Genomic DNA, 18572 nt, shown 5'->3' on the forward strand with positions numbered 1-18572 from the left:
CTCAAAATATAGAGAACAAATTTACCCATTTCCTTATGAACACGCCAAACCTGTTTTACTCAGCACCGCTGTATTAATTGGCTGTGTTACTGACAGAAGTTTTAGCATCATTGTAATAAAAGAAGAAAGATAAAAAGTAGTACTGTTGATTAATTACAGTGGTCTACAATTTTTGAGAAGTTGTCTGCTTCAGAGATAAAATGTGCTATTTATTATGTATTTTGATATGCTGAATTCAAATATGACAATTAAAACAACTGATTGGCTACTACTTCTAAGATATTTAAGTTTTTACATTTTATGTCTATGTATATTGTGTAGATAGGAGCGTTTTAATCATAAATTGTAAACCTAGGTCTTTTCATGTGTTTATGGTTGCTTTACATGATAATATTTCACCTGTCCTGGTTATGTAACAATCAGCAAAAGGGTTATATAAATAAAATGTAATTATGAAACAAAAGGCAAAAAACTATTATGTACATAGTTTAGTCCTATTCAGTGTCTACTCGGCGCATCTTGGCTTGTCTCTTATATTCATTAAATGGAGCATCCCTTGTCACTGTCCAGCAATAGTCTGCAAGCATTGATGGGCTCCATTTGCCCTGATAGCGTTTCTCCATTGTTGCAATGTCCTGGTGAAATCGCTCGCCGTGCTTGTCGCCAGGGCCGGCTTTAGACCGATTCGGCCGATTCCCCTGAATGGGGCCCCGCGCCTAGAGGGCCCCGCGCAGCTGTCCATCCGGCCCACGGCCCACTTACCCCTCCTCCCCTGAACGCTCCACCCACCTTCTCCTCCCTGCGAATCAGATGTTCGCGGGAAGCTTGAAACAAGCAGCAGGCAGGAGGTAAGCAGGGGGGGTGGAGGAGAGTTCATGGGGGGCTCAGTGCGGCCCAGGTCGAGCACGTGGCTCCCTCCGGTCTGGCACCGGCCGAACACCCCCAGCCCGGTCCCGGCCAAGTGGCTCTGGCCCGGCCTGGCTCGGGCCCCGCGGCGCCGGTCTCGGTCCCGGCTGAGCGGCTCCGGCCCGGACCCAGAACCGGCCGAGTGGCTCTGGCCTGGCTCGGGCCCCGCGGTGCCGGCCCTGGCCAAGTGGCGCCGGCCCGATAGGCTCCGGCCCGGCTCAGCTCGGGCCCTGTGGCACCGGCCCCAGCCAAGTGGCGCCGGCCCAGCCCGAGAGGCTCCGGCCCAGCCCCGCGGCCCCGGGCCTGGTCCCAGCCCGGACGTGGACCTGGCCGAGCGGCTCTGGCCGGCTCAGCTCGGGCCCTGCGGCGCCAGCGCCAGAGCGGACCGAGAGGCTCCGGCCTGGCCCCGCGGCCCCGGGCTCGGCCCCGGCCCGGACGTGGACCTGGCCGAACGGCTCTGGCCCGGCTCAGCTCGGGCCCTGCGGCGCCAACGCCAGCGCGGACCGAGAGACTCTGGCCTGGCCCTGGCCCAGCGGCTCCGGCCCAGGCCCAGACCGAGCGGACCCGGCCCAGACCCAGACCCAGGCCTAGACCGAGCGGACCCGGCCCAGACCCGGACCCGGCCGAGCGGCTCCCGGCAGCGCGGTTAGGGGGCAGGGAGCAGGTATTGGAAGAGGACAGGGGAGTTTGGAGGGTTGTGGGGGGGTGGATAGGGGTTGGGGCGGTCAGCGGGCAGGGAACAGGGGGATTGAATGGGGGCAAGGGTCCTGGGGGGGCAGTCAGGAAGGAGCAGGGTTTGGGTTGGGCAGTGGGGGGCAGTCGGGGCAGGGGTTCCAGGGGCAGTAGGGGACAAGGAAGGGGGGTGGATGGGGCAGGGGTCCCCGGGGTGTGTGTCAATAACTTTAGGTAGGCTTAGCATGCATCCACATACATTACGCAATGTATGTAATATATAATTTTATTATTTATATAGTTATGGAAAGTAAATAATACATGGAAGAAATGAAAGGTGTTTTTTACGTGTTTTTTTTTTTAAAGTAATCCCTGTCGGGGCCCCGCCGAAAATGTTCGAATTGGGCCCCGCACTTCCTAAAGCCGGCCCTGCTCGTCGCTCACTGCTCCACAGTTCGGTGCAAAAAAATCTAGATGAGCCTGCAAAAAATGTATCTTTAGTGACATGTTGCAACCAAGGCTTTGGTATGCCTTGAGGAGGTTTTCCACCAACAACCTGTAGTTTTCTGCCTTGTTGTTTCCGATAAAATTTATTGCCACTAACTGGAAGGCTTTCCATGCCGTCTTTTCCTTGCCACGCAGTGCATGGTCAAATGCATCATCTGGAAGAAGTTCACGAATCTGAGGACCAACAAAGACACCTTCCTTTATCTTAGCTTCACTTAACCTTGGAAATTTTCCACGGAGGTACTTGAAAGCTGCTTGTGTTTTGTCAATGGCCTTGACAAAGTTCTTCATCAGACCCAGCTTGATGTGTAAGGGTGGTAACAAAATCTTCCTTGATTCAACAAGTGGTGGATGCTGAACACTTTTCCTCCCAGGCTCCAATGACTGTCGGAGTGGCCAATCTTTCTTGATGTAGTGGGAATCTCTTGCACGACTATCCCATTTGCAGAGAAAACAGCAGTACTTTGGGTATCCATTCTGCAGACCAAACAAGAGAGCAACAACCTTCAAATCACCACAGAGCTGCCACTGATGTTGGTCATAGTTTATGCACCTCAAAAGTTGTTTTATGTTGTCATAGGTTTCCTTCATATGGACTGCATGACCAACTGGAATTGATGGCAAAACATTGCCATTATGCAGTAAAACAGCTTTAAGACTTGTCTTCGATGAATCAATGAACAGTCTCCACTCATCTGGATCGTGAACGATGTTGAGGGCTGCCATCACACCATCGATGTTGTTGCAGGCTACAAGATCACCTTCCATGAAGAAGAATGGGACAAGATCCTTTTGACGGTCACGGAACATGGAAACCCTAACATCACCTGCCAGGAGATTCCACTGCTGTAGTCTGGAGCCCAACAGCTCTGCCTTATTCTTGGGTAGTTCCAAATCCCTGACAAAGTCATTCAGTTCACCTTGTGTTATGAGGTGTGGTTCAGAGGAGGAGGATGGGAGAAAATGTGGGTCCTGTGACATTGATGGTTCAGCCAAAATAAAAGTGATAGGCTTTCTTAACCATAGTGGTTATACTGCGCTTTTGTGATGCAAAAGTCACTTCACCACAAACATAGCAGAAGTTATCTGCACTGTTCACACAAGTACCAGGCATCTCTGCTCACTTTGGCTAAACAGAAATGTGTCCCTTTGCAAAATCAAACACTGACAAATAAGAGAGCATGACACTGTATGATTTCTAGAGCTGATATAGGGCAATTTGTTCACAGAGTGATGTAAGCTTCATTATGATTGCATCATCCATGACTTCTAGGAATAACATGATGCAATTCATATCATGTATGACACAATACCAGCTTCAGATTGCATCATTCATTGTTTTGCCTAAAAAGCAAGTACTGTCCAAACCCAGTCATAGATTTATTCATAGATCCAGTCAAAGATGCATTTTAGTCATTTCTGGTTTAAATTGAGATCCCTTCCCTTTATAACTCACTTATCTTCCGCCATTCCCAAGTCAAGGGTCGTCTAGACAGTACTTGGTCCTGCCGTGTGGGCAGGGGTCTGGATTCGATGACCTCTCAAGGTCCCTTCCAGTCCTAGAATCTATGAATCTATGAATCTATATACTGACCCAATAGCATAACTTGAAAGCTAGAGCCAATCAACAATTTTAAGCATCATTTTCATTCTCAGTGACCCAGAATTAGTAAAGTTTGACTACATTTATTTCAGAAGCATTTTGGCTGTAGAGCAGTGTTACCGTTAACTGACACGATTAACTCAAACAAATTAATCATGACAAAAAATTGTGATTAATTTTAATCACACTGTTAAAAATAGAATATCTATTGACATTTATTAAATATTTTTGGATATTTTTCTACATTTCCAACCAAATATATCGATTTCAATTACAAAGCAAATATAAAGTATACAGTGTTCACTTTATATTATTATTTTTAATATAAATATTTCCACTGGAAAAATGACAAAAGAAATAGTATATTTCAATTCATCTCATACAAGGACTATAGTGCGATCTCTTTATCACGAAAGTGCAACTTACAAATGTAGATTTTTTGTTATTACATAACTGCGCTGAAAAATAAAACAATGTACAACTTTAGAGCTGACAAGTCCACTCAGTCCTACTTCTTGTTCAGGCAATCACTTGGAGAAAGAAGTTTGTTTACATTTATGGGACATAATGCTGCCTACTTTTTATTTACAATGTCACCTGAAAGTGAGAACAGATGTTTACAACAGGGTGAGCTGCAGGAGATCCCCCACCTCCAGAGGACTGGGGAGCTCTGGGGGATGTCTTCCCCTAGGCTGGGGAGCTGTGGGGGTTACCCTGCTGCCTGCAAGTGTTAGGAAGCACCAGGGATTCCCCCACATCCATGGGGACTGGAGAGCTCTGGGGCTCCCCCACACTGGCAGTGACTGGGGAGCTGTGAGGGATCCCCCATCTGCTGGGGCTGGAGATCTGTGGGAATGCCCCCCAGGCTGGGGAACTGCAGCGGTTACCCTGCCACCTGTGGTGCCTAGCGAGCTCCATACATCCCCCTCATCCATGGACCCACCCTGGAGAGCTCCGGGAGATCCCGTGCAGAATGGGGAGCTGCAGAATGCCCCTGCCAGTGATGGCTGGGGAGCCACAGGACATTCCCCCATGCCCAGAGCTCCAGCAGTCCCTCACACTTACAGGCACTGGGCAGTCAGGGGGCTTCCTCACCACTTGGGGACTGGGGAACTCTGGGGGATTCCTCCCCAGGCTGGGAGCTACGGTGGTTGCCCAGGTCCCTGCAGCGGCCAGGGAGCTGAATTGTGGGGACTGCAGAGCTGCAGGGTATCCCCGCCCCCCACTTGCTGCGATTGGGGAGTGCAGACCCGCCGGGAGATCCCCTCTGCCCGCAGAGATTGGATTCACCCACACAAAAGAAAGGATAACTTTTGCAGTGTCTCGACAGCACACAGTCATTGGATGAAGAATAGGCTTTTGAAGTAACCTTCTATTTCCTAAACATCACTGGTAACATGGATTAACATGTGATTCTCTATAAAGCAGTTCATAGACAGTTTACCACAAACTTTCAGGAGACAAACAATGACATTATTACAACCAAGTTTTGTCTAAATGTTAATATTCCCTTTTGATCTCTGAATTCACAGAATAGAGCCCTAGACAGGAACCATTTACTTCCATTATTAACCTGTAACAAGATATAGCTAAACAAAGACTACTACAGTTACCATCTTCTTCCATGTCTTTAACAATAAACGTTTACCTTTCGAAGCTCTAGTTTTTCTAACGCAGGGATCAGCAACCTTTCAGAATTGATGTGCCGAGTCTTCATTTATTCACTCTAATTTAAGGTTTCGTGTGCCGGTGATACATTTTAACATGTTTAGAAGGTCTCTTTCTCTAAGTCTATAATATATAACTAAACTATTTTTGTATGTAAAGTAAATACGGTTTTTAAAATGTTTAAGAAACTTAATTTCAAATTAAATTAAAATGCAGAGCTCCCCAGACCTGTGGCCAGGACCCGGGCAGTGAGAGTGCCACTGAAAATCAGCTCGCATACCGCCTTCAGCACGCGTGCCATAGGTTGCCTACCCCTGATCTAATGAGTACACACTTTTCTAACATGTCTCTAAAGCTTGATTCTAGGTCAATTACATGCAATTTCCTTAACACCTTCTGTCCCTGCATCAGAGAAGTTTAGAAGTGAAATTTCCACACAGTCTAAACACTTGTGAGGTCTCTCTCCTGTGTGGATTCTCTGGTGTTTAAGAAGGCGTGACCTCCATCTGAAACCTTTTCCACAGAATAAACACCTGTGTGGTCTCTCTCCTGTGTGGTTTGACTGATGTTTAACAAAGTCTGACCTCCGTATGAATCTTTTTCCACAATCTAAACATTTATGGGGTCTCTCTCCTGTGTGGAATACCTGATGTTTAACAAGGTCTGACCTCCATACAAAACTTTTTCCACAGTTCAGGCACTTGTGAGGTCTCTCTCCTGGGTGGATTCTCTGATGTTGAATAAGATCTGACCTTTGAATGAACCTTTTCCCACAGTCCAAGCACTTATGGGGTCTATCTCCTGTGTGGATTGCCTGATGTTTAAGAAGGTCGGACCTCTGTATGAAACTTTTCCCACAGTCCAAGCACTTATGGGGTCTCGATCCTGTGTGTAATGCCTGATGTTTAACAAGGTGTGACCTTCTTATGAAACTTTTACCACAGTCCAAGCACTTGTGGGGTCTCTCTACTGTGTGGATTGCCTGATGACGAACTAGGTGTGACCTCTGTATGAAACTTTTCCCACAGTCCAAGCACTTGTGTGGTCTTTCTCCTGTGTGTAATGCCTGATGTTTAACAAGGTGTGACCTCAAGGGAGCCAGCAGATGCCGCCCAGAGGAACTCTGCCCAGATGGGTGAATGGACGGAGGAGCGGAAATAGGCCCCACAGTCGCAGGAAATCCCGTCGGCCAACCTCTTCTCCCTGGTTTTGTAGATGGCTAGTTTGGCCAGGGCTAAGAGAAGGTTGATAAGGAGGTCCCGCAACTTTGTGGGGCCACAGATGGGGAGTGCATAGATGAACAGGTAAGGGAAAAAGTGCAACCAAAAATGTAATAATATATCTAAGAGAAGCCAGAATAGGGGCTGCAATCTGGTGCACTCTAGATAAATGTGCGCCAGCATTTCCTTCATGCCGCAAAAGGAGCAGGTGTTTGGGATGGGGTAAACAGCGTCAAGTACACACCTGTGGTCACGGCCCCAGGAAGGAGCTGCCAACTGATATCTCCAGTGGGCCTTGGAACCAGGGTGGAGTATAGGCTGACCCACCGGGGCTTCTCACCCTCGAGAGGTGGTAGGAGGTCCCGCCACTTTGTGTTGGGGCGGGATGCGAGGGTGAGGAAGTGAAGGATGTGGAGTACAAGTGTGTACAGATGCTTCTTTGGTGCAGTCTGGAACAGAACCGGCTGCAGATCGTGCAGCGAGCTCACAGTGAAAGGGCGGGGGGGCCAGTTGGGTCCACGGGGCAGGGGCCCAATGAAAAGGTCCACAGGGCCTGGGGTGGAGGGTGGGCAGGGCGTGCCCTCTCGCAGGACCCGGTCGAGGTAGGCCCGAGCAGCGGGCAGTAAAGTGGCCTTCACCTTCTGAAGTACGTGCTGGGGAGTGCAAGGTCTGGAGAGCCCCATGCGCTGAGCGAGCATCAGGGGATCCAGCCAGTCTCCCTGGTCGTAGTCCAGGAGGTCTCCGACCCTGGTGACTTCTGCCAAGACCAGCCTCTGGCGCACCAAGGGGGACTCCGCCACCTGCGCACGAAACTGGGGGTTGTGTAGCAGGGGCTCCGCGAGGAGATCAGCCCCCACAGTGGCCGCCACAGACCTGGTCATTGAAAACAGCTTCCAGGTCCGGAGGAGGTCTTGGTAGAAGACCAGCAGCCCGGAGAGGTCTCGTGGAAGACCTCTCGGATGGAGATAAAGGAGCTGCCGGTTGTATCAGAGCCCTCAGAAGTGGCACAGGAAGGCGTGTGCCAGTACTCTCCATGCCAGACTACCTGCACCATACAGGAGCCTCTGCAGGACCTGGAGGTGGAAGACATGGACCTGAGTGTGTAGGCAGTTCAGGCCCTGCCCCCACTCCTCCAGGGGCAAATGGAGGACCCCTGCAGAGACCCAGTGCATTCCTAGCCAAAAGAACTCCAGAATCGCCGTCCGGAGGTTGGCCAGGAAACCCGGGGCCGGGACCAGGGTGTTGAGCTGGTACCAGAGCATGGACAGGACTAATTGATTGAGCACCAATGCCCTTAATCGGAGGGAGAGGCACCAGAGTAGTCCTGTCCATTTCCGGAGCTGCTCCGTCACCCTGCCCTCTAAGCCGTGCCAGTTCTCCAGCAGAGATGGATGAGTGGCAGAAAGGTAAACGCCGAGATAAAGCAGCGGACCCGCAGTCCACCGGATGGACTGAGCTCGCTGACTGGCTCAGTCAGGGTCCAGTTGAGCCTGACCAGACACTCTGTGGAAGCGTACAGCACCTGGAGAAAACCCACAAACTGGGGTCCGAAGCCAAATGCTCGCAGTGTGCTCAGGAGATACCCATGGTCCACCCTGTCGAACGCCTTCTCCTGATCCAGGGACAAGAGGGCGAATGACAGACCATCCCTACACCCTAGTTCCAGGAGGTCCCGGACCAGATACAGGTTATTAAATATTGTGCGGCCCAGGACGGTGTAGGTCTGGTTTGGGTGGACCACGTCCGCCAGCACGGACCCTAGCCACATCGAGATGGCCTTTGCCACGATTTTGTAGTCCGTGCTGAGGAGCGAGATGGGATCCCAATTCCGTAAGTTGCGGAGGTCCCCCTTCTTCGGCAATAAGGCGAGCATGGCTCACCTGCATGAAAGAGGGAGGACCCCGCTCTGCAAAGACTTGGCCCAGACGGTGACTAATTCTGGGCCGAGGACGTCCCAGAACATGCAGTAGAACTCCACGGTCAGCCCGGCCATGTCCGGAGATTTATTGGTGGGCATGTGACAGAGGGCTTCCGAGAACTCGGCCAGAGTGAGAGACAACTCTAGCCAGTCACAGTCACCCGTGCTGACCGTCGGGAGTCCATCCCAGAGAACTCTGCAAGTGTTAGGATCGGTCGGATCCGGGGAGAAAAGATTTGCGTAGAATGCCCTGATCTTCCCGCACATCTCCCTGCTGGATCCATGATGGGGGTGCCGTCCTCTGCCAGGAGGCAGGTGATGTGCTTCTTGGCACCCCCTCTTTTTCTCCAGAGCATAGAAGAAGCGGGAGCCGCAATCCATCTTCCGAAGGAAGCGGATGTGGGAATGAACAAAGGCACCCTGGGCTCGATGGTCTTCGAGGACCTGGAGAGCCTCCCGCTTCTCCCGGCACACTCTGCAGAGGGATGGATCCCCGGGGCTGGAGGCCAGATGCCTGTCCAGCGCTAAGACCTCCCGTTCCAACTGCTCTATCGCCGCATCCCTCCGTCGGCTGGCGCCGGGTGTAGTCACGTCAGAAGAGCCGGGCGTGTACCTTCCGCACGTCTCACCACCGCCACGCAAAGGGAAAGGCGCGCCTCTGCCCTCGCCAGGCCAGCCAGAACTCCTGGAAGGACGTTATGAAGCCCGCATCCTCCAGCAAACTGTTATTAAAGTGCCAAAAGGCCAGCCCCGGCCTCTCCGCACAGAGAGAGGCCGTCACGGTGGCGATCTGAAAAAGGGGCCGGCCAAATGCTGGAGGAGTGGGCCCGTGAAAGGTGGAAACGTCATAAATAGATGCGGTCCAGCCAGGAGTGGCGGGACTGATGGGCCTCCATCTAGACAAAGGTGAATGTTGAGACGTTGTCCGGGTGGTGGTCGCGCCAGACGTCCACCAAGGAGGGATGTTCGACGATCTCCCAGAGGACGTCCGCGGTGGCTGGGCACTGCTCAGTCCCCGAGCTGTCCCGTTCCTCGAGGGTGGTGTTAAAGTCCCTGCCCAGGACCAGGCACTCGTGAGGATCCAAGGAGACGAGGAAGGTGGACGCCTGCTGATAAAAACGCAACCTCTCCAGGCCCGATGTTGGGGCGTAAACGTTGATGAGATTGACCACAAGCCCCTCCATGCAGACCCGGAGGTGCAGCAGGCAGCCCGGCACAGCCTCGATGACCCCGAGCACCTTGGGCCGTATGTCGGGGGAGAACAGGGTCGCCATTCCAGCCGTACGAACTGTGAGGTGGCTAAAGTAGACCCTGTCCCCCCACTCCAGCCGCCAGCTAGCTTTAGCAGCCGGATCCGTATGGGTCTCCTGCAGGAAAACCACAGAGTACCCCCACTCCCGAAGGAAGGAGAGCACCTAGCTCCTGCGGAGACCCATCCTACAGCCCCGGGTGTTCAATGTTGCAAGGATGATCTGTGCCATGAGGAGGGCTGGGGGGGATCCTCGCAGGCAGAGACACCCACGGCCTCCGTTGGGCCACGCAGCAAACCATGACCTACCCCGTAGGTGAGTAAGAAGTCACGGAAGAGGAGGACCCGCTGGTAGGCCACGGCGGCCTGCTTCCCAGTCCTCTTACCCTCCCCCATGAGGGCCCTCGCAGCCTGGAGGATCTGATGGAAATTCCCCCATCGCTGGAGTGCAAGCTGTACCTTGTGACGGGAGCCACGGATGTCCTCAAGGAATTCCTGCAGCTCCTCTCTCAGCGTATGGGGGGGCGGGGTTACCGATCTATGACTTTCCCCCAGTGGGGCCCGTCACAGCCCCGTGGCCCACCGAGATGGGCAAGCAGGGGGCAGACCCTTGACGTGGTGTCCGATGGGCTGACGCCATGAGGTCTGCCCTGTTCCCTGGTTCAACAGGGGGCGGCGGAGAGGAAACAGGAGCCCCTCGTGGGTCGGGACAGGGAAAAACAAAGGCCGCTCCCTGGGGGTCATCCTCAGGGATATGGACAGATTCGACCCCAGGGGCGGCAATGGCATCACAGGAGGTAGAGGGGATAAGGACGGGGCTGGCATCAGGGACAGGGCTGGGGTCAGGAGTAGGGTCAGGGCAGGGATCAGGAACAGAATCAGGGAGGGGGACAAAGGCAGGATCCCGAGCCCTAGTAGTTGGGCCGCTGGATGGTGGTCCCCCTTGGTCCAGCTCAGGAATCTGGGGGGGTGGGATTGGGACACTCAATGATGCTGGACTCAGCCACTGTGGCCGGTGTGGCAGTCACTGCATCTGGAGATGGACGGTCTTTAATGGGGTCCCAGCCCAGGAAGTAGGTCGGTTGCCCCACATCTAAAAGGGACACTCCATGGGAATCGTGTCCCGGCAGCGTGGCACCAACAGTCACCTCAGTAGGCTCGGCGGCTGTCAGCGGGGTGCCACCCGCGGCCGGGCAGATGGAAGAATCCAGGGGACCCTCAGAGGCGAGAGTAGAAGCAGCAGTTAGGGGAAGGGAACATAGGGAAAGGTGAATTGGGGTGAGGTCGCTTAGATCGAGGCCCGCTGGCAGAGGGTCGTCCTCCCCCTGGGTGACCAGGGTCAGACCCAGGGCCTCGATCTCCTCATAAATGGAGGGGAGGTCACCTTCCACCACCCCAGGGCTCTCCCCGCCAGAACCCAAACTAACGCTCGCCTTGGTGCTCACAGGGGCTTCAGATGGTAAGGGGGCGAGAGGGGCTCCATCGGAGGATTCCACAGGAAGGGACTCCGGAGGAAGGTCGATGTTACCTTCCGGTGCTGTCATGTTGTCCCCAGCCGGCACCATTGAATGGGAGTTGTCAGGGGGCAAAGTGGAAAGCTCAGCATTGGTGCCCCCCTTCCTGCTCTTCCGGGGGGCATCAGAATCCGAAGAATGGATCGGAGCCCCAGCCTTCCACTTGCCCCGCTTCCCCTGCCCTAAGGACCAGCCCTCCATGGCATCATCTGTAGGCTGGCTAACAGGGGTCGAGTCAGGGAGCAAGGGCGATGGCTCAGGGACTCGGGGAGGCAATGGTGGGGCAGCATGTAGGAGGAAGGATTCCCCCTGGGGCGGGCCCTCACCAATGCCCGGTGGTATCTCTGCCGCACCCTCCTCCACAGGCCCCGCCGGATCACAGACAGTGGAGGCGGGGCTCTCCCGCTCGTCTGGGCACGCTGGGGGGAATACCCCTTGGACCCGAGCGGGAGCAGTGGTGGACTGGAAAGGAGGAGGGGCAGCTCCGGGCGCCGGGCAGCCAGGGGCGCCGGCGATGACAGGGCCGGTGTCTTGCCGGGGCTCGGGGGTCCTGGATGCTCCTCCGTGCCGGGCCAAGGGGCAGTCCCTCCGGACGTGCCCCATCACCCGGCAGAGGTAGCACCGGGCCTCCCCTGTGGAGTAATGGACCCAGTAATGGGCTCCCTGGTAGGGAAGGAGGAAGGATCCCTCGAGCACCTCTCCGCCACATGCAGCCGGCAGCAGTTGAAGCTGCACTTGCCAGCGGAACGAGAGGATGCGACGGGGGGCGAGGTCTTTGCAGCCCAACGGAAGAGAGCTGATGACAGAGATAGGTCATCCGAGGGCAGAAAGGGCAGGCAGCAGGGCGGCATTGGGTAGTAAGGAGCAGGGCCGGCTTTAGCAAGAGCGGGGCCCGATTCCTGGGGGCGGGGCTTGCAGCAAGCAGATCAGACCCCCGGAGAAGGTCCTTGCTTTGCCAACTGGTCTGATCAGCTAGGGGTCTTTGGGGGGGCCCTCTCCCCGCTCTCGTTTGTTTTTGAACGTACCCCCATTTTTAAACTCCCCTCCCACGAACAACAAATTTGTGCCTGGAGATCTCCTGATTATTGTAAGTGAATCGAGTCCTCTCTGTGTCCTCTTGTGGAAGCAGAGAAAGAACTGACAGGAAGGAACTGCAATTCATGACAGTTGGTTAGCAAGAGTCAGGCTAACTATAACCCTAATAATGCGAGATTTGTAGAAGCGAGGATTGTGTGAGGCAAGTGGGAAAGAACTGTGTGAGAAGTTGTTGCGACCTTGTGTAGATAATGTGTAGAAAATATTGTATGTAGGCTAGAGTCAAAACAAGTGAGAAAAATAAGATATCAAGATGGCCTATGTATAAACAAAATGCAGCTGTTGCTTGTTATTGTCTGTAATGAAAGGTATAAAGGTTTGCTGTAACTGTTTACCTGTAGAGAGACCTGCTTAGCTCTCTCCCTCTGCGCAATTGTGAGAGAAAATAAAGTATCTGACTTGCTGTACCCAAACAAAAAGTGAGAACTCTGTTATTCTCCGACACTCTGATGTTGAAACTGCTGTTCCTGCTGCTGCTTTGGGGATTGGTAAGGAAAAACTTCTTGCAGACTCCCCTTGTTTTAGCTGCTGGCTTTCTTTGCCCCAGCAGGCAGACCCAAGCTAACTCCTTGGTGTGTATCTGTAATCTGTTTCTTGCTCCACAGTGCCTTTACTGCTAGAAATAAGCCTGTGCCTTCCTGGACTGTATCCTGGGCTGCCAGCTTGCAGCCAGCCCCCTGCTTGAGCCACCACTAGTTAAACACACACACCCCTTGGAGCTGTATCCCGGGCACACACCACTCTGCCCTCTGGAACTACCCCTAGTATAAGGTGCACCCATTAGGTTAGATTTAGCATTTAGTCTAGATAAATTGTAATTTCATTTTGCATAGCTGTGGTTAAGTTATGTTTAGGAAATTGCTTGCACTGTACTCTGTAAGTTAGTCTTAAAGAATTGTTGCATTGTGTTTTGTTACTTGCTAATTTGTGTAGTCTTGGTTAAGTTAAATCATAGATAAGATTTTGCTGTGTTCTTTATAATTGTCTCTCTCTCTCTCTCTGCTGTTTAAACTTGCAACCTGTCTGCTCTCTGTGTCTCCCTGAGTTTAAATCTCCCTCCACCGCGTGCTCACCCTGCTCCTACTGTTACCAAACCTCAATTGTATTACTGAAGTCTAGCATGAAACCCCACTGGTTACACCTTTTCTCTCTAACACACCTCACATTTTACATTTACAACACAGTGACACATTTTTACCTAAAGTTATTGGTTATTTAACACATTTTACCCATACTGTTAGTTGGTTATATGCTGCTGGGACATACTCTTTACATAGAAATTGTTAGCTATCTGTTACATTTATACTTCAGTGTTAATTGGTTACCAACTGTATTGTACCCCACTGTATTGTACCCCACTATTGAAACCCCCCTATCCTATTTACTAAAAGAAACCCCTCCCCAATTGTCTACCTTAACAAACCCCATACCCCTCACTATTGAATTTAACCTGTTTTTGTATTTTTTAATAAAGTTTATTTTGCACCCTACCAGTGCAGTAGTTGTCCCCCAAGATCACCTACCTTACATGTAATTGACTCAGGGTCAACAATTAGAGTGAGATTTTAAAAGTGTGTCCACTTTAGATAAGCTAGAGTTTGAAATGTAAATGTGTATTTTTAAAGACTTGGAAGAAGAGGGCAAGTCATATCTGAGTAACCTAATTGCCTTCTATGACGAGATAACTGGCTCTGTCAATGAGGGAAAAGCAGTGGATGTGTTATTACTTGATTTTAGCAAAGCTTTTGATATGATCTCCTACAGTATTCTTGCCAGCAAGTTAAAGAAGTATGGGCTGGATGAATGGACTATAAGGTGGGTAGAATGCTGGCTAGATCGACGGGCTCAAGGGGTAGTGATTAAAGTCTCCATGCCTCGTTGGCAGCCGATATCAAGCAGAGTGCCCCAGGGGTCGGTCCTGGGGCCGGTTTTGTTCACTATCTTCATTAATGATCTGGAGGATGATGTGGACTGCACCCTCAATAAGTTTGCAGATGACACTAAACTGGGAGGAGTGGTAGATACTCTAGAGGGTAGGGATAGGATACAGAGGGACCTAGACAAATTAGAGGATTGGGCCAAAATAAATCTGATGAGGTCCAACAAGGGTAAGTGCAGAGTCCTGCGCTTAGGATGAAAGAATCCCATTCACTGCTACAGACTAGGGACCGAATGGCTAGGCAGCAGTTCTGCAGAAAAGGACCTGGGGTTACAGTGGATGAGAAGCTGGATATAAGTCAACAGTGTGCCCTTGTTGCCAAGAAGGTTAATGGCATTTTGGTCTGCACAAGTAGGGGCATTGCCAGCAGATTGAGGGACATGATCATTCTCCTCTATTCAACATTGGTGAGGCCTCATCTGGAATATTGTGTCCAGTTTTGGACCCCACACTAAAAGAAGGCTGTGGAAAAATTGGAAAGAGTCCAGCGGAAGGCAACAAAAAGGATTAGGGGGCTGGAGCACATGACTTATGAGGAGAGGCTGAGAGAACGGGGATTGTTTAGTCTACAGAAGAGAAGAATGATGGGGTATTTGGTAGCGTCTTTCAACTACCTGAAAGGGGGTTCCAAAGAGGATGGATCTAGACTGTTCTCAGTGATACCAGATGACAGAACAAGGAGTAATGGTCTCCAGTTGAAGTGGGGAAAGTTTAGGTTGCATATTAGGAAAAACTTTTTCACTAGGAGGGTGGTGAAGCACTGGAATGGGTTACCTAGGGATGTGGTGGAATCTCGTTCCTTAGAGCTTTTTAAGGTAAGGCTTGACTAAGCCCTGGCTGGGATGATGTATTTGGGGATTGGCCCTACAATAAGTAGGGGGTTGGACTAGATGACCTCCTGATGTCTCTTCCAAACCTGATATTATATGATTCTAAGAGGGGTAACTGTAATAGTCTATATTTAGCTATCCAAAGGGTTCCTGTATTCTGTTAATTCAGGGATCAATAATTCAGCGATTATACCCGTCCCCATGCCACCTGCCCAATTCCAGCTCAGTCTCATTGAATTCATTGGCGGTAGGGGCTGAAGGATGAAGGGAATGTTTATAACTGAAATCACCAAAATGTGTTTTGGAAGGTTAATGTTAATCGGATCTGTTCTGCTCTCCTTCTCAGACATTTTCTCTGGGAATCCCGGAAACGGAAAGGAGCAGGTGTTACCATCTTGGCTACTAATCCCCATGGTGACTCTATGCACTAGCAATTCTCAAAGTGTGGGCAGAGCCTCCCAATGGAGGCATAGGAATGCGTCAAGGGAGTCGTGATCAGTGTGGGTTGTTTGTTTGTTTTTTAAAGAGCACTGCTGTTGACCCCAGTTGGCTGGGGCTCAAGAAGAAGGAACAGGCCTTGCTGCGAGTTGGGGATCAATGCTTAAGCTGTCAAACCCAGGTGGAGCAGCAGCACAGAAGTAGGGGCGGCAATGGTGTCATAAGTCTGCTGTGAACAACAATATTGACGAATATCACTTTTCACGTGGCCACCCTAAGTTCTGTGATGCTATTGGAGATCTTCAGTGCTGTGCACATCGCCAGCAACTACTCTGCCTTTAGAGCTGCGTGTGATATATGTGCTTTTAAGGGTGGGGGCCTATATAACCACAGACACACAGAAGTGGGGGGGAAATGAAACACATAGGAGAACCACTGGTCTACCCTCTTATGGGCACCATGTTTACAAAATGATAAATCTTCTCCAAAGTATGTGTTGTGAGGATTCATAGGAAAATTCATCACCTGCTGAATATTACTGTCCCATTACAATATGTCTATCAGGACTGTCCATGGAGCACTGAGAGGTTGCTGTATGTTTGTTACATGCTGTGAAGCTGGAAAACGCCCACACAATTGTTACTTCACATTCATGTATTCTTTATTAAGTCATCACACAACTTTACATTTCAAACTCCAGCTTATCTAAAGTGGACACACTTTTAAAATCTCTCTCTAAATGTTGACCCTGAGTCAATTACATGCAAGTTGCTTAACCTTTTCTTGCCATGTGTCACAGAAGTTTAGATCCTGTGTGGATTCTTCCATGTTTAATAAGGTCAGACCTCCATATGAAACTTTTCCCACAGTCCAAGCACTTGTGGGGTCTCGCTCCTGTGTGGATTGCCTGATGGTGAACAAGGTTTGATCTCACTTTGAAACATTTCCCACAGTCCAAGCACTTGTGAGGTCTTTCTCGTGTGTGTAATGCCTGATGATTAACAAGGTCTGACCTTTGTATGAAACTTTTCCCACAGTCCAAAAACTTGTGGGGTCTCGCTCCTGTGTGGATTGTCTGATGATAAACAAGGTGTGACTTTCTTATGAAACTTTTCCCACAGTCCAAGCACTTGTGGGGTCTCTCTCCTGTGTGGATTGCCTGATGTTGAACAAGGTTCGACCTCTCTATGAAAGTTTTCCCGCAGTCCAAGCACCTGTGGGGTCTCTCTCCTGTGTGTAATGCCTGATGGCGAACTAGGTGTGACCTCAGTATGAAACTTTTCCCACAGTCCAAGCACTTGTGGGGTCTTTCTCCTGTGTGGATTGCCTGATGTTGAACAAGGTCTGACCTTTGTATGAAACTTTTCCCACAGTCCAAGCACTTATGGGGTTTCGCTCCTGTGTGGATTGTCTGATGATAAACAAGGTGTGACCTTGTTATGAAACTTTTCCCACAGTCCAAGCACTTGTGGGGTCTTTCTCCTGTGTGGATTGCCTGATGACGAACTAGGTTTGACCTCTGTATGAAACTTTTCCCACAGTCCAAGCACTTGTGGGGTCTCTCTCCTGTGTGGATTGCCTGATGACGAACTAGGTGTGACCTTCTTATGAAACTTTTCCCACAGTCAAAGCACTTGTGGGGTCTCTCTCCTGTGTGGATTGCCTGATGTCTAATTATTTGTGTCTTCGAAATGAAACATTTCCCCCACTCGAGGGATTGACAGGTTTTCTCTCCAGTGTGGCTGCTCCCATGGTTATTAAGATCTGAGAGCTTATTGAAGATTTCCCCATCATCCAAGCATTGAAAGGGTTTCTCTCCAGCACAGGTTGTCCAATGTGTCACAAGCTGTGATCTCACAATGTATTCTTTCCCACACTGAGGGTAGTGCCCGGGTGTCTCTTCCTTGGGATTTGTTTGCTGTGCTCTCGGATCCTTGTCTCCTGCCCCCCCGGTAATAGATTCATCCACTCTCTTCCCTGGGTGGTTTTCCAGAAGCCTCTCTGACCTGTGCCAGTTTCCCCAGGCCTTTTCCTGCTCCAAGCACTGGGAAAAATTCCCTTCAGCTGTTCCCACAAAGGTTCCCTGCAGTTCCACTTCCCCGGGAACTTCCTCATGATGATTCCCCTCCTCATTCTCACTCCCTCGCTCAGCACCTGCTGGGAGAGACACAATCCAGACAGGAGTCATTGTGCTGGGGAGAAAGAAGAAGAGCACCAAGCGAAAACCCAACATGAAGACTGAACAATTGGACTCCGCCTCCTCATCCCACTCAAACAATCACAGGGAAGGAAAGCTGGGAAGCAAACTCCTGCAGCTAAGAGGTTGGGTGGAATAGTGTGAGCTATATCTCTTGACTGCAGCCCTGTCCTGGCTGAGATGAGGAAGAACTGAGGGCGCTTACTCACACCATATTTTGGGATTCTCAACTTCTTCCTTCATTCCCTAGATGGTTTCTGTGTCAGTCCACACCTGTAAGGGTGTATCTCGGAAGCCTTCTTTCATTGCAGTCCCAGAGATCGGGCACCCATGGCTCTTCCCCTCGTTCCAGCCGGGCGATCAGCTCAGGTTTGGGAAGGGGGAATCCTGTGCAGAGGGTGAAATCAGACCAGATCAGGGTGCATGGAGCATTGGTGGAGTATTTGTCAGAAAGGACATGCCGTGAGTGGAACCTGTCCCTGCGCTCTGCTGGAGGAACTTGGAATCCAAGAGGATGGGAAAATGGTCACTGAGCCCGCTTGTGCAAAGGAACTTGGCTGGGGAGGTGAGTTGAATTATTATTACACCCTCACTAGGTGTTCCCAAGATCTGTGCACTCTGGTGGCCTTGCTGACTCACACACAGCTCTGGACTTAAGCCCCTGCCTCTTTCTAAACCTGCAGAGGCCAGAGCCCTCCCCATGGCTGGAGCTATTCCCAAGGAGGAAGGTGAACAGGGATTGTGTGTGCAGCCACGAAACGACACAGACAGGACAATGCTGGATTTATGCCCCTTTGAAAGATGGAGGGGTGGGGA

The 18572-nt window shown here is 51.0% G+C and overlaps 2 protein-coding genes across 6 annotated transcripts in view; both read right to left on the reverse strand.

Moving 5' to 3' along the window:
* The window catches only part of LOC101948742 (zinc finger protein RFP-like), a 1201957-nt gene that overhangs the window by 863455 nt on the left and 319930 nt on the right, over positions 1 to 18572 (reverse strand). The window lies entirely within an intron of this gene.
* LOC122173302 (zinc finger protein 436-like) overlaps positions 1 to 18572 on the reverse strand; it is a 132804-nt gene that overhangs the window by 112146 nt on the left and 2086 nt on the right. The window contains exons 4-5 of one of the 5 annotated variants that reach the window (XM_065564411.1): positions 18030 to 18143; positions 16203 to 17713 (exon numbers count right to left, since the gene is read on the reverse strand). The exons of 3 other annotated variants lie outside the window; for them this stretch is intronic. In XM_065564411.1, the coding sequence (XP_065420483.1) occupies positions 16353 to 17713; positions 18030 to 18143 (1475 nt within the window). In that variant the 3' untranslated portion in view covers positions 16203 to 16352. Of the gene's footprint in view, positions 1 to 16202; positions 17717 to 18029; positions 18144 to 18572 lie in introns of those variants that run through there. One more of the 5 variants, XM_065564410.1, reaches the window with a different exon arrangement.

This window comes from Chrysemys picta, chromosome 12 (assembly GCF_011386835.1).
Source record: "Chrysemys picta bellii isolate R12L10 chromosome 12, ASM1138683v2, whole genome shotgun sequence".
Classification (NCBI taxonomy): domain Eukaryota; kingdom Metazoa; phylum Chordata; order Testudines; family Emydidae; genus Chrysemys; species Chrysemys picta.